Genomic DNA, 14,725 nt, shown 5'->3' with positions numbered 1-14,725 from the left:
CAATTCTTCTTCTTCCACTGTAGCCCAGGGAAGCCAAAAGATTGGACACCCCTGCTCTAGACAATTGTAAATGTTCTGCTTATAGTTTATAATCTCACATATTTTTATTATGCAAAGGAGAACTTTTGATCAAGGAAATTCCTAGACATCAAAAACCAAAAATCAAAGAAAGACCTTCCCTGGCGTTCTAGGTTGGGTTTCAGACGAGTTAAAAAGTAGATGATTTTGTTGTGTTTTAAAACATTGTGTCAATTTCTTTTGATAAGAAATTAGATCCATTTATAATAGTTTTCCGTGATTCCAAAACAACCGTATCTTACTATTGGGGGGGGGGTGCATAATTGGCTTTTGTTTTTGATTACATGATCGTTGCACAATACCACATGTTTAAGCAGCTTAGTTACAAATGTTAATAATTATCTCAAGTGAAGTCCAAGTGCAAAGCGTAACTTCTAGCTACTAGTTATAACAACTTTTTATCATGTAAGTCATCTCATTACCATCAGATGGCCAAGAAAAAGAGTTGAGAAACATACTGAGTTTTGTATAATTAATCACAGCAAACATATGTTCTTAAAATTTCATATTTTGAAAGTAAATGCCAGCTTCACTGTTACCACTATGAGACATCACCATTGAAAACTCCAGGCAATAATATTCTTTAACAACCCCTACTTTATATTATATAAAGGAAAACAATTTATTTTAGAAAATTTGGGGGAAAAAGTCTATAGAGAAAAAATAAAATTCACTCATAATCCTATCACTCAGAAATACCATGATTAATATCATTTGTCTTTCCTTCCAGACTTCTGTTCTATGAAAAGTTTCTCTTATACAGTGGAGGTTATGCTGTGTATTTTGTTACCTGTATACTGTATCGTAACTGCCTGTCGATGATATTCCATTGTGATGAACGCCACAATTTATTTAGCCATTTTCCTGTGGATAGACATGTCTTATATTCCCAGCTTCCCAGTTTCATCTAATCATGGTTATATGATAGTAATCACTTGTTTTCAGGCAAGTATCTGCAGAGTAAGTAAAATCTATGAAGCTGATGTTGAGGAGTCTGAAAATCAAGTGCACAGAGGATCATGATGGATGCTTAAGGAACAACAATAATAAAAACCTCTCGAGAGAAAGTTATTTCGTTATGTAACACTTAAAATTACTGAAATGGTTATGTGTATCCTGTCAATTGGTGTTGTGATATAAATCTAGTGATATGTCATCATTTTACTAGGATTAGTTTTTTACCAGGTTTTTCTAATTTAGCATTCTGCCAACAGTAGAGGTTGACAGGAAAAACCTATAGGATATGAACATTGACAAATGATTTCCAAAAAATTTCAAAATGTAGACTACTTACCAGTTTAGGTGCAGTAAATTTTGGAACTCAATCATCCTATTCTGGGTTGCACTTCCACACAGGTTCAAATACAAAAAGTAAAATTAGAAGTCCTAGAAGTTACACTATCAACTATCCCCTGCTCATTCCTAATTCACTACTTGACTCCATACTTTTACAAAAGTTCATTGTGTTGCTTCAGAGCTATCTAAACTACTGGTTAATAGCTATGTCAGATTAGGCTAGTCCAGGCTGAGGCACCTCAAATCCCCAAACCTCAGTGGCCTAAAACTATACTTTTTTTTCTTCAACTCATACTATATGTTCATCATGAGTGAGATTCAGATCTGATCCATTCTGTCTTCACTCCTGAACCCAGAATAATGGAGGAGCCAATCTCTGGGACATGGCAATCTCATGGCAAAGAGAAAAGAGAGGAAAGCAAACCATACTCTTCAATGACTTTTATAGCTGCCACTTGGGGGTGGCCTATTTCCCTTTGGCCCACATTCCATTGGTTGAGGCAAGTCCTATGGTGAAGTCCCATATCTATGGGATGCCAATGAGAAGGAGAATTATGCCTATTTACAGGCAGGGAACCACAAGTCCCATAGCCAACGCCAACATCAGTGAGAGCTAGGCAGAGAAGCATAATCCTCTCAAGGTGCAGAGGACTTAAACAGAGCTGGTTGGAATCCACATAATACTTCTCACTAGTCGTGTATCTTAGCAAGCTTTTTTAAACCTTTCATTGTAGTAAAGTACACATAACATAAAATTTAACATACTAAACATTTAAAAACATACAGTTCTATAGTGTAAAGTCTTTTACATTTCTGTGCGATAGATCTCTAGAACCCTTTTCATCTTGCAGAACTGGAACTTTGTACTCATTAAGCAATTCTCCATTTCCCCTTCCACCAGCCTCTGGCAACCAGCATTTTATTTTCTGTCTCTATGAATTTTTGACTATTCTGAATATCTCAAATAAGTAGAATTATAAAGTATTTGTCTTTGGGTGTCTGGCTTATTTCACTTAGCATAATGCCCACAAAGTTCATCCATGTTATAGCATGTGTCCAAATTTTATGTTTTTAAGGCTGAATAATATTTCATTATAGGTAAATGCCCCATTTTGTTCATCCACCCATCTTTTGAATAATGCTGTCATAAACATGCTTATACAATCTTTTTAAATTTTAACTCTCTGGGTCCAGATTATATATGTACAGAAATGGGCTTTATTACAATGCAATATAATGAGGATTAAGTAAATTATATTAAAGCACATTCTGTAATCCCTAACATATTATAGACGTGTGCTAAGTATTAGTTACTAATAATAGCATTTTGAACATGGGTGAAAGTTTCTCTGGTCCAAAATTTCCCAAATATTGTCATTCTTACCAGAATGGTAAGAGATGATTTTAAGGTAGTTCGTGAACATTATAAAAATTTAGAATGTTTATATAAGGCATTAAATTCATTTATTTTAGAGAGTGCCCAAAAATGTAACTAGCATATCAAGCTAATTATTGTGTGAATATTATTGAGATGAAGGTAAAATAGATGTTTAATTTTTCTTAAACCAAGTTATTTTTTTAAATAGCAAAACATGACAAAAATGATACATGACTATCTGATGTTTAGAAAACAGTAATATGATTCAAAAAGAAAAAAGTTAGACCCTATTATTTCTTTTTTGTTTTCCTTTTTTTTTGTTTTTTTTTTCTTTTTGTCATTTCAAAAAGTATTCATTTCAGGCTGAACTCATTCAGCCCACGTATGTTGTGACTCATACAAGATAAACCCCAGTGTTCTATTTGCAGTCATTTCTCCCTGAAGGCTGATGTTGGTATAGGTGATTTAACCAAAATTACTCAAACTTTTTGTAACCTCCAAACACACACCTTTTGTTAGAACAAACCATGCTGTAGTATAGCTCAGCTGCATCAAACCAAACCTGTCCTTTTATAGTGCTGTCAGGCCACAGGGTATCACTGGCTTTGGGAAATTGTCCTAAAAATTGTACATTCATATTATTTGAGTAACCAGAACATGGTCATTAGTATTTCAACCCTAAGCAGCTGCTATAATTTTTTTGTTGTTATTAGCAGAGCATAGCAGCTCAGACAATCTTAGCTGACCTAAACTCATTGTGAATACTCACATCACAGAATTTTAAAGGCAACATAGAATAGTGTTAAAAGAGACAAAAAGCAAAAGAAATCCACAGGGAATACAATCTCGTTTGGTGTCATTAGACTCATAAATGTATTTGAGTTCTTCCTATCTGTAAGTTCAGCTGTATTTCCCCTGTGGCATGAGTCAATGATGTTTAGAAATTTCTCTGGATAGCTAATGTTTTATATCATTTTTCCATTACAAATTCAGTTAGCCAAATCACATTCTGTGGTTAAATCTACAAATATAACACTGAGGGCAATTGTGATGCTGTTGTTGAATGAACAATATTATGTTTGTTGTTGTTATTGATAAGAAACTGATTTTTCCAGTGCCCTATCTGTGTTGCTATTGACAAATACTATCGGCCATCCCTCAACACCCTCACCCCTTAGCATTAGTTTACAGTCCAGCGTTCATGAAAAGGAACTAAATTATGAATCTAAGTTTAGAAACCGCAGAGAGTTTCATTAATCCTCTAATGGAATCCTCATTAACTTTTTAGCGTTTTGCCTTATTTTTCTCAAAAATTGATTTAAGCCTGGAAAACGAAGACTTTAAAATATAGACTCTCTTGCAATTTTTCATGTGTATAGCTATTACTCCATGGGAATAAATCTAAGTAATTCTTATTTTTGATTGCCTCACATTTTGCCCATATTATCATACAAGGCTGGCTCCAAAATCATATACACTTCATTTCACACAACTTTAATCTGTCCGTTTGGCAATTTCTTCCAGCCTCTGTATGCGTCAAAATAAGTCCCGCCGCCTTCCTTTCTTGGTTTAGGAACAAGCAGCCCTCTAGTGGTAGATAGAGGAATTTCCTTATCCCCCCCATCGACGTGTTTTCAACGAGACACAGTAAGTGTGAAATGCTCTAAAGTGTATGATGAGTATGATAAAATGAATTATCTTACAAATTAATTGAAATGCCTTTTTTGGGACTTTTATTTTAGATTCGGGGTACATGTGCAGGTTTGTTACATGAATAAATTACGTGTCACGGGGGTTTGGTGTATGAATGAAATACCTTTCTAGAAAAATGAAATTTATATACTCTGTCATTTTTTTCTGATTTCATCTATTACACCAAGCATTACCAAAGGCATCACGTTCTACTTCCACTAGCTTCCTATGATAGCCGTCATCTCCTCCGTGTAAAATATCACTTGTACTTCGATCTGTTTTAAAATTTTTTATTTTGCATTTCAAGCTCCCAGTCAGCCACCAGGAAATGTTGTTTGGAATGCCACAGACACTAAAGTGTTACTTAATTGGGAGCAAGTTAAAGCCATGGAGAATGAGTCAGAAGTAACAGGATATAAAGTAAGTTTTCTCATTTGCAATGCTTCATTTTCATAATTTTGGCAGTACTTTTCAAGAGAAGCTAGGTATAAGTGAATTTTTCTATATATTGATATGGTTTCTGTAATCTAATTTTGACAAAGATACCAAGCTTTCCATAAAATGGGTAATTTTTCAACATAGCTTCTTAAATATGGTTTCAAGTGAAAGAATTCTGCTCAAGTGGGAATTTTGGACACAATGTTTCCAAATTGTGTGTTAGTTTGCTACTATTGATGCTGACCTATATACTACTTAAAAATAAATAAATAAAACTATTGGCTCTGATTCCAGGGCCAGGCATTCAAGGTCCATACACTATGGCCCTGCCTTATCTCTCCAGCCTCATAAATACGCAGCCCAGCTGGGCTTTTCCATGGGAGAAGTTCACTCTTCCCAAGCCTCCCTGATTTTGAGAACCTGATGATTCTGCCATGTGCTAACCTCTAATCTAAGACTTACAATTAGAGTCATGAATGAAACTTACATTCTAGTGGATATAGAAAGACAAAATTAGTTAATTTCAGAGAGACAAATTCTATGAAGAAAACAAAAATGGGCAATATAACAAGTAAGTGTATTTGTTCATGGATTTTAGGTTTTCTATAGGACTAGCAGTCAAAATAATGTACAAGTGCTGAACACAAATAAAACTTCAGCTGAACTTGTGCTGCCCATTAAAGAGGACTACATTATTGAAGTCAAGGCCACAACAGATGGAGGGGATGGGACCAGTAGTGAACAGATCAGGATTCCACGAATAACCAGTAAGTTGGTTGAAGCCATTATTTACTTTATTGACATCAGTGTTACTATCCCCCATAGTGAGTCAATCAGTATCCCTCTGTCCATTCTTTCTTTCCAGCAAGGCTTACATCCAAATGCCGGTAAGGTTTTGGCAGGTGAGACGCGGGCAAGAGGAACCCCTCAAGAGTGGTGCAAAATAGGGAGAAAAGTATGAGGCCGTGAAGAAAAGATGTCAAAAAATATTTAGCAAAACTTCATTAATTTGATTTTTTTTCCTTATTCTGAGTTTTACTTAAATTTGCCTTTGGATCTCCTATAAAAGCAGAATTCCCTAACCATTTCTTTTAGATCTTTAATAGTCTAGTTATTTGCCTCCTACAAATTATAGATAAATCTTATCAATTCTTTAAATAGAATGATTAACATTGTCAAAGTCCTAAACCACTTACCTGTGCCAAACTAAAAGACTCCTTAAAAATTCTTCTCCTAGTTTCCAAGGAGGTTCAGACTAATTTTTCCTCTCCAAATCCAAGTAAAACCTATTTTACTATAGAAATTATATGTTTAGAGTTGGAAACAGACTTTGGTTTGCATATTTTATCAACTGCCAATGCTAGAATAAATTTTATCCTCACTTTTAAATCCTAGGTCTGGAGTTTTCTGGCCTCAGTTTAACTATTGTAGAGTCTATTTTGACTTCATATGCTATTCTGTAGTTCTTAGTGACATAAATGACTTTGTTCCCTGTTTCCATTCATTTAGCATGGGTAATCAGGACTGAAACTTTTGTCTTTACTCTTGGAAATAAAAATGGCAGACAGTAGTAACTGAAGAGAAAGGGAAATAGAAAACTTAGAGAAATTCTGTCTTTCTGTAAAACCATAAAGGCTGCCATACTTAGACTAAAACAAACAAAGCTACACTAAGAAAACAGGAACTACTTATTGCAGAACTAAGCTCTGCAAAGTAAAAGTCTGCAGAACCCATCTTGGACTACAGAACTCTCTAAAAGTGTGTGCACTTCAATAGAGCAAAAGTAGAAATTAAATTTAGTTTATTATTGTTGTTAATTTAGGTTTTGAAATAATGAATATGTGCTTCTTGTTCCCTCAGTGGTGCAAGGCATAGAGTTAACATTACAATATGGGCAAAGTGGCAATTTTAAAAGAAATATGTTCTAGGCTTTTGCAGGGACAGATGTTATTTTAGCATTTTAGGGCTGCTGAGTCAAGAGTAGCCTTTTCATCTGACATCTGCTGTCTTGCTGAGCTTGCAAGTGACCACACAGGGCCATCTCTATGAAAACGAAGCTTTTATTTATTGCCTTTTAAAAAGATTATGTTTTATATTATGTGTAATAATTTATCTGGAAATGCATAAAATAGAAACAAGCACAGACTCTTCAAACCCTTACCCAATGAAGCATTCTTAATTAAACCATTGAATTATCTCAAAGTTGTTTGTAATCAAGTATAATTGTTTTCAAAATGATTAAGTTGTTTTTCCCATTTCAATTAAAGCTAAATAATAGTAGATGAACAAAGCCTGGTATCATTTAAGAAAACTTAAACACATTACTGTTTTTATAGATACTCTTGGCAACTAGTATATGCTGCATTGATAAATAAAATGAAGGCTAATAACAACTTGTGGTGGTTCCAGGATAGGTTCATGTAATGATTTGGTTTTGATAGGAGAGGTATTGCCTTTGCTCTGTGTCTTAGTCCTTTTTGGCTTCTCTAACAAAGCTACCTAGACAGGTGGCTTATAAACAACAGAAACTTAATTCTCACAGTTTTGGAGGGGAGTCTGAGAAGCCCAAGGTCAAATTGCTGGCAGATTCAGTGTCACCTCTCGAAGTCCCTCACCTCCTAATACTCTGACATTGAGGGTTAGGATTTCAACAAAGAATTTGGGGGGAACACCACAAATATCCAGTCTCTAGCACCCTGATTACATATTGGTACAATCCTTATTAATGAGCTGTTCATCAACTTTGACAGGTATGGATGCAAGAGGATCCACTTCAGCCATCTCGAATGTCCACCCTATGTCTAGTTATATGCCTATAGTACTGTTCTTAATTGTATATGCCGTGTGGTGATATTAACTCCTTTTTATTATTTATTGGAAAGTTATTTGGTTACCAAAAAAAGTGCTTTCATGAAATGCAGTGATTATGCATGTTTTTTTCAACTCTTATTTTTAACTTTCTACTTCATTATAGGTAAATATGAATATAATTAAAAAAACAGTAAATCCTTTTAGGGGAATCTGAAATGCCTTAATATTAACTTGATAAACCAAAGGAATTTACATATTACATACTTCAGACTTTTGATATAAATGTTCTTAAACTATGAGTTTAAGCACTGCCTATGGATAAAGACTCACACACTCTCACATGTACACACACACGCATGGGAATTTCTTTTTACATTGAAAAACTCTTTCATTTAATTCAAATGCTATTTTCCCATTATAATAGCATTATTTGGAAGACTTAACCAGTATCAATTTGAAATGCTGATTTAAGTCCCCAAGGATGAAAAATACATTTTAAAAATTATTTTGTTGGAGAGGAGTGGCATGTGATTCAAAAGAGCATTGTTGGAAAACGCTACTGTGGGGCTTAGAAGAATGATGTTTGGTTTGGTATGCTGCTAACTAGTTGTAAGACTTTACAAATCACTTTGCCGTCTGTACCTCTCAATTATTCCTCTATAAAATATGGAGATAATAATACCTATCTGATCAGACTTTGCCCCATGAATTAGTTTTTAAAAGATAAAGACTGAAGTATGAAAGTGCTTTTGTCACCCCAAATGCAATTGACCCATGCAAAATATTAGCATGAATTTATTTAATCACATAAAAGTCATGAAGACCAGCCAGATTTTCAAGCTTCATTCTGTTTCATTCAGTTATATTCTAAAATTCAAATGATCACATTTTATTCTTTCTCAAAAAAAAAAAGTTTTTTTAAATTAAAAAAGGAATTGTTTCCTTCACAGCTATGAACAAGCTTTCAGGTTTTATTAAAACCTAGAGGAAAAAATCAGGAATGACCTGAATCTCAACCCAAATATTAAACAAAATCCACATAATCCCTCATTTCAATTTCCAATTCCATTAAGGGACCCTCTCTTTTTGGATGGCAGAGATGGTTTTTTAATGAAATCCCACCATCTATCTGAGTGAGTCTGGCAGGCTTTTTAGTTCCTGAGTTAAATTTGTAATAGAACCAAGGCGATGCTGCTGACTTTGATATGTATGACTCAGTCTTTCAATATGTGGTTTTCAAAAAATTGTTGAAGACATGACTTCATAGCAATATATAGAGAATAAATTAAAATCGGCAGATTGAGTTTTCAACATTGCAAAATCAGTTTTTTACCTCTTTCCTACCAATTTCACATTTTGCAGAAACTTGTTCATATTTCCAACAATATCAGAATTAGAAAACAGTTCAGATAACAAGAAAGATTAAAAATTAGGGAAATTCTGATATCACCATAAAGCACTAGTTTACATTTAGAGATTACATTTAAGATAAAGTCATCATACACAAAAACAATAAATATTTATAACTTTATAAGGTCCGCATATACTGTATATATTGAAATAATCTGAATGACTAGTAGATTTCATATGGCCATTGTTATTTCCACTTTCTCCAATACTTGTATTTTATGCTACATGTAATGAAGTTGGACCTTTTTATTATTTAGTAATTCCTATATGTTCCTATACTTTTCATTTTCAAGATGATTGCTCTATTGTTTCATGTTGTTTCTAGCAATATATCTCCATGAGATATGCACTTTGTTTCATATTGAAAAGTATAAAATTTATCTTTCAATTCCTGTGTGTGTATCCTATGGTTATCTGTATGTATTATTTTCTATTCTAATAAAATTTATAACAAGCAAATGCGTGTGCAGTATTAATTGCGGTATGGTCAAAGAAGAATGTCTACAGGGGGAATAGGAGACTACCATAATAGTTATGCTAAGGCTATCATTTCTTAAACTTTTCAGCCAGCGTTTAACTTTTCCATCTTTTAACAGGATATTTAAAAATATTTTTATGCCCTACTGACTTAGTAAAATCAGCAATTTGAGACAATAACCTGTACATTACAGGTATTTCAGCTGTGGGGAGAAGTGGAAGAATGGGGAAGCAGAAAATTCACCTAGTAGAATTATAGTATCTAATTTTGTCTGACTTTATTTGATTACAAATGTCTACTCCCACATTTTTGACAAGTATTTTCTTAAAATTAATATCAATGTATCAAGTTGTTCATAGACTGTCTCATTGGTATCAATGTTAGAGACTCGCTTTTAAATAATCCTTATGGTAGATATTCTAAATATTTGAAACATTTTAGTAGAAGATGTTTTTAGTTACACGGTTTTAAATGTTATTGTTGATGTAAGGAGAACGACAGCTAAAATATCAATCATTTTCTTACATGATAATTGAAAGATTTGTTTAAAGGCAGGAAAATTAAGTGGGAAAACTATGTGATAGGGGTTGTATCTGGGTGTGCATGTGTGTGATTCTAGATTTAAACCCAGTGGTAATGGCTGCATTAATACACCTTAATGGAGGGGAATGGCCCAGAAAATATGCAGAAACAGATTATAGCACTGAAACAGTGCCAATGTCCTCTCTCCTGCAGAAGGCAGGGCTGATTGGCATGGCAAAATCAGAAAGTCAGCTTTGAATCATACTGCTTTCTAAATAACACCTTTGCCCATTTCTGGCCCTGTGATCTTATTCAAGTTCCATAGCTTCTCTAAGCCTCAGTTTCCCTATCTGCAGAACGGAGCCCATCCTAGAATTTTCCTCACACGGTGGTCAGATCTCCAGCCAGTGCTAAACTCTGTGCTGACGTGTTCTCTTGTGAACTGATTAGTGTTACCAACGTCAAGGGCTGAGAGGCAGTAAATGAAATGTGTGTGGATGCTTAGAGCTATCATCTTCCCATCAGTAGGCAAATAGATACAATGGAAGATGAGACATCCCCCTGAAGGTGTTTTTGCTTTTAAATTTTTAAAGCTCTCTTTAGATCTCATTCTGCTGAGAAGAAAACTATGATTCCAGGAGTTCCTAGGAGATAGGGTAAAGTGATTCTGGAATCAGATTATTTTGTCATTGAAATATAACATTGATAATATTAAATAACATATATTTCCATGCCAGACTCTGAGATAAGCACTTTGTGTTTGCTAAATTAATCCTCACAATAATCTCATTAATGGGGGGGGGGGCAAGTGGCTCACACCTGTAATCCCAGTGCTTTGAGAGGCCGGAGCAGAAGGGTGACTTGAGGGCAGGAGTTCAAGACCAGCCTGGGCAACATTGCGAGACCTCATCTCTATAAAAAGTAAAAACTAAAATTAAAAAAATCTCATTAGTTAGGGTCCATTATCAAGCCTGTTTTACAGATGAGGAAACAGGTTTAGGACAATTAAGTAAGTTGCATAAGGACATCCTAGCGAGGATGTAATGAAATGGGATTCTAACCTACACACTTTGGCTGCAACCTCTGAGCTCTATGCATGATTAGACTCTTAATCCTGCTTGAAATCAGATTCACCAGATTTAGAGGTTCTGAGTAGGCATCTCTAGTATCAATTTGCAGTGTACTTTGTTCTATTATTTATCATATTTTAAATTGGGGAACTAAAAATACATGAATACTTCCTTCGGCTATTGTAAATTTTGATATTTTCTAATTCTTACACCAAAGGCTATCCAAGCTAAAACTGACTCAGATCCAGAATTCTTTAAATAAATAGTATACAAAAATTTAAATTTTCATTATACATTAAAAAAAATTTTGAACATGTTGTGTGTTGATTTTCAATAGTTTCATTATTTTCAATGAAAACCAAACAGCTTAATTCAGTGACATAAAAAAATGTGAAATGATTAGGATGTTACATGTTCTTTTTTCCTAATTAAAATCCCCCCTGCTGTCTCATATTATCATAATGCCGGCTTTTTTTATTTAAAATTAATCTTAATTGGGTTCATTTTTTCTGAAGTATTTTACGCTTTTTAAAAATGAAAATTGCACTGATATTCATTATAATTTGGATACACTTCAGTAAATATTGGAGGTAAAATCAACCCACAGCAGCAATTACAAAATTAGCAATTAGTAAATTGTACCATTCTTTTGAAAGAAAATATGTAAACAGATTGGGATATGGTTCATTTAAATTGTTAGGTTTTTCTACTGTTTTTATTTGAATCCAGTGCCCTAATTTAACATGTCTTGCTTTACTTGTAGGTGACAATTACCTCTTGAACTTGCATGGAGAATTAATGCATGCATATTGAATTAAACTTGTAAGTAAATTACGCATCTATTATTTGTCAGTCTTTGTTCTTATTCTTTATTCTTACTCTGCCTGCTGAAATTATCTTAGAGCCTGGGAATTCTATTTTGATGATGAATACTGTGAGGAAGAGCAAGAATGAGGTGCTGTATAATTGGACATTACCTGGAAAATACAGAGACTAATGATAAGGATGGCAAATTAGTGGCTTTACTTTGGCATTTGACAGTAGAATGTGACAGACACAAAGCTAATGTAGAATGTATATCTAGACTGGCTAATGAGGAAGTGGAAAATGTCCATTCAGTGTGATGATTGTACTGGCATTTCTGAAGTATCCAGGCAAAATTGGCTTCCCATCCATAGCTAAATTTTAAAGATCGTGCAGTGAAATGTTCACTGGGATCATAATCCCTGGCACAGTACTCTTATTGTGCAGGACTCATCTTTATGTGCTCAGTACATATTTGTTGAATTAAACCTGTGGATTTGTCATTGTTTTCTCTCACTGTCTCTTATTTTGTTTGCTTAATTTTTCCTTCTGTGCTGCCTCTAGAAATAATAGGATATGATGATTAACAGAATAAGAGGCATTATAAAATTTATTTGAAATATAGGCCATCTGCATTAAGAAAATTGACAAATTTGTTCCTAGTCATTGATGTGGATTGGAATCCTAGCCATGTCCCTAAATAATTGTGTGACCTTGGGCAAGCAGGTGAATTCCTCCAAGACGAAGAATCTTCATCTCTAAAATGGCACCAATAAAAAGACCTGACCTGGAGGATTGTCATGAGGAATTACATGATCTAATCACAGAAAACTTTTATCATAGCTTGGCTCATGGGTACTCAATAGCATTGTCTAACTTAATAATATTATCGTTATTAGGCTTTAAATTCTGAATCATTGTTTAAGGGTCTATTGTCAAATACACATAATAACAGTATCCATCTGAAAGGATAGTTCATTCATCCAGAGTTTCAGATGAATCACTCATCTTTGGACTAGAGACATGACAAGTCTCCTTCCCTCAGAGACCTTACATTCTAGTGATAAAGCAGGGGAACGGGGCTAGAGAGAAATTTGAGGGTGAAAAAGGCATATGCCCAGGCCAAGTATGGTGGTTCGTGCCTGTAATCCCAGCACTTTGGGACGCCAAGGCAGGCTGATCACTTGAGCTCAGGAGTCCAAGACCAGCCTTGGCAGCATGACAAAGCCCCATCTCTACAAAAAATACAAAAATTAGTCAGACATGATGGTGTGCACCTGTGGTCTCAGCCACTCAGGAGGCTGAGTTGGGAGGATCGCTTGCACCTGGAAGGCAGACGTTGCAGTGAACTGTGATCACACCACTGCATTCCAGCCTGGGTGACAGAGTAAAACCCTGTCTCAAAAAATATATATTTGTGTGTGTGCATGTGTGCGTATATGCATGTGTGTGTGTATGCCCAAGTAGTTGTAAGGACTAAAGTATGTTTATAGAGCTTTGAGCACAATGCTGGGCACACAAAAGAGCTCAGTCTATACGGGCTATAACCCTATTCTCTCAAAGCAGGACCCAGATGGCCAGTATCTGATGATGTTGCCACAAATGATAGCCAGCAATCTTATTCAGAAGGACGTTATTTAGAAAGATGTTTGATCACAGATTAAAAGCGCTGCTTGTGTTTTAGGAATGCTTCTGCCTTTAAGTAAATAAAGCCTTTATATGATTTGAAGTGTCCCTCGTGAATTATAGTAATGGAACTGAAAAGAGTCACTTGACCTGGCAAGTCTGGTCTAGGGTGCAGAGAAGTTCTGAATGCTAGTCTGAAGAACCTGAGGGGCTGAGGAATTTTACAGAGTCTTGGCACAGAGCAATACGTTGAGTAAAAGGAAGTCATGTGAAGTGTCTAATAGGTGCCCCCATTTTGAGAAGAGAGTGCTGTTTTCGTGTTCTTACCTGGAGCAGTTTACCTCAAACTGCCAGGGCTACTACCCTTGAGTGACTGACAAGGTCCTGTTGGGATTGGAAGCTCTAAAGGTGATCTTTTTGGCTTCTACCATATGAACAAAAGCAGTCTCCCTTCAAAAATTAAAGACAGTTTGTCTCTGTGCAACCTCTGACCACGCCCTTTCTGTAGGAAAAGCCCATTTCTTCCTTCTGCTGCCCCTTTTCTAGAAGAGGAGATGGTAAGAAATGTGAAAAGAATCTGGGGGAAGCAGTGAGGAAGAATCTGGTTGCCTCTTTCCATCACTCAGAAGATTCATTTCATAGTAATGAACTAATCTTAAAAGGGAGAAAACAATGGATGTGGGTCAAGATTTGAGTCTAAAGAAAAGGCAAAGGGGAAAATAAGTGGAAGTTCTATTCTCCAACGTAGTAATGATTGAAAATATTTCACTCGTTTTCATTGATATTCACTTTTCACTGAAAAGTCATTCGAAGAGAATTTTCTTTAAAGTAACACATCCTCATACTTCTACACACGAGACTCATTAAGTCCTGCAGAGCTCATTCTGTTTACAGCCACCGTGCTGTTTAAAAGGCAGCCAGCAGGCTACAGGTGTTTCTGATGCTGGATAAGCCCCAGCTGCTAAGGAGAGAAGTTGGAATTTAGAATGCTCCCAAGAAACTGGCAGTGACTTGCTGCAGATGGGAACTTGCCTGGGGGAAGATTTTCCAGATCTGAACAACATATTGGTGGTAAGGAAATTATGCAGAGCTGTGAGCTCAGCACTCTAGTCTTGATAGTTA

At 35.3% G+C, this 14,725-nt stretch overlaps 1 protein-coding gene across 9 annotated transcripts in view; it reads left to right on the top strand.

Annotated features, from left to right (window-relative positions):
- The window catches only part of CNTN3 (contactin 3), a 383,448-nt gene that overhangs the window by 344,522 nt on the left and 24,201 nt on the right, over positions 1–14,725 (top strand). For 4 of the 9 annotated variants that reach the window (XM_063703921.1, XM_063703925.1, XM_063703920.1 and 1 more), the window contains 3 exons: positions 4,752–4,864; positions 5,481–5,649; positions 7,633–9,562. In XM_063703921.1, the coding sequence (XP_063559991.1) occupies positions 4,752–4,864; positions 5,481–5,649; positions 7,633–7,733 (383 nt within the window). In that variant the 3' untranslated portion in view covers positions 7,734–9,562. Of the gene's footprint in view, positions 1–4,751; positions 4,865–5,480; positions 5,650–7,632; positions 9,563–11,936; positions 12,008–12,703; positions 13,701–14,725 lie in introns of those variants that run through there. The other 5 variants (XM_063703922.1, XM_063703924.1, XM_055381198.2 and 2 more) reach the window with 4 other exon arrangements.

The sequence above is a fragment of the Gorilla gorilla genome, chromosome 2 (genome assembly GCF_029281585.2).
Source record: "Gorilla gorilla gorilla isolate KB3781 chromosome 2, NHGRI_mGorGor1-v2.1_pri, whole genome shotgun sequence".
Lineage (NCBI taxonomy): Eukaryota > Metazoa > Chordata > Mammalia > Primates > Hominidae > Gorilla > Gorilla gorilla.
Note: the sequence above shows the minus strand (reverse complement) of the source record. Positions and strands in the feature narration are given on the sequence as shown.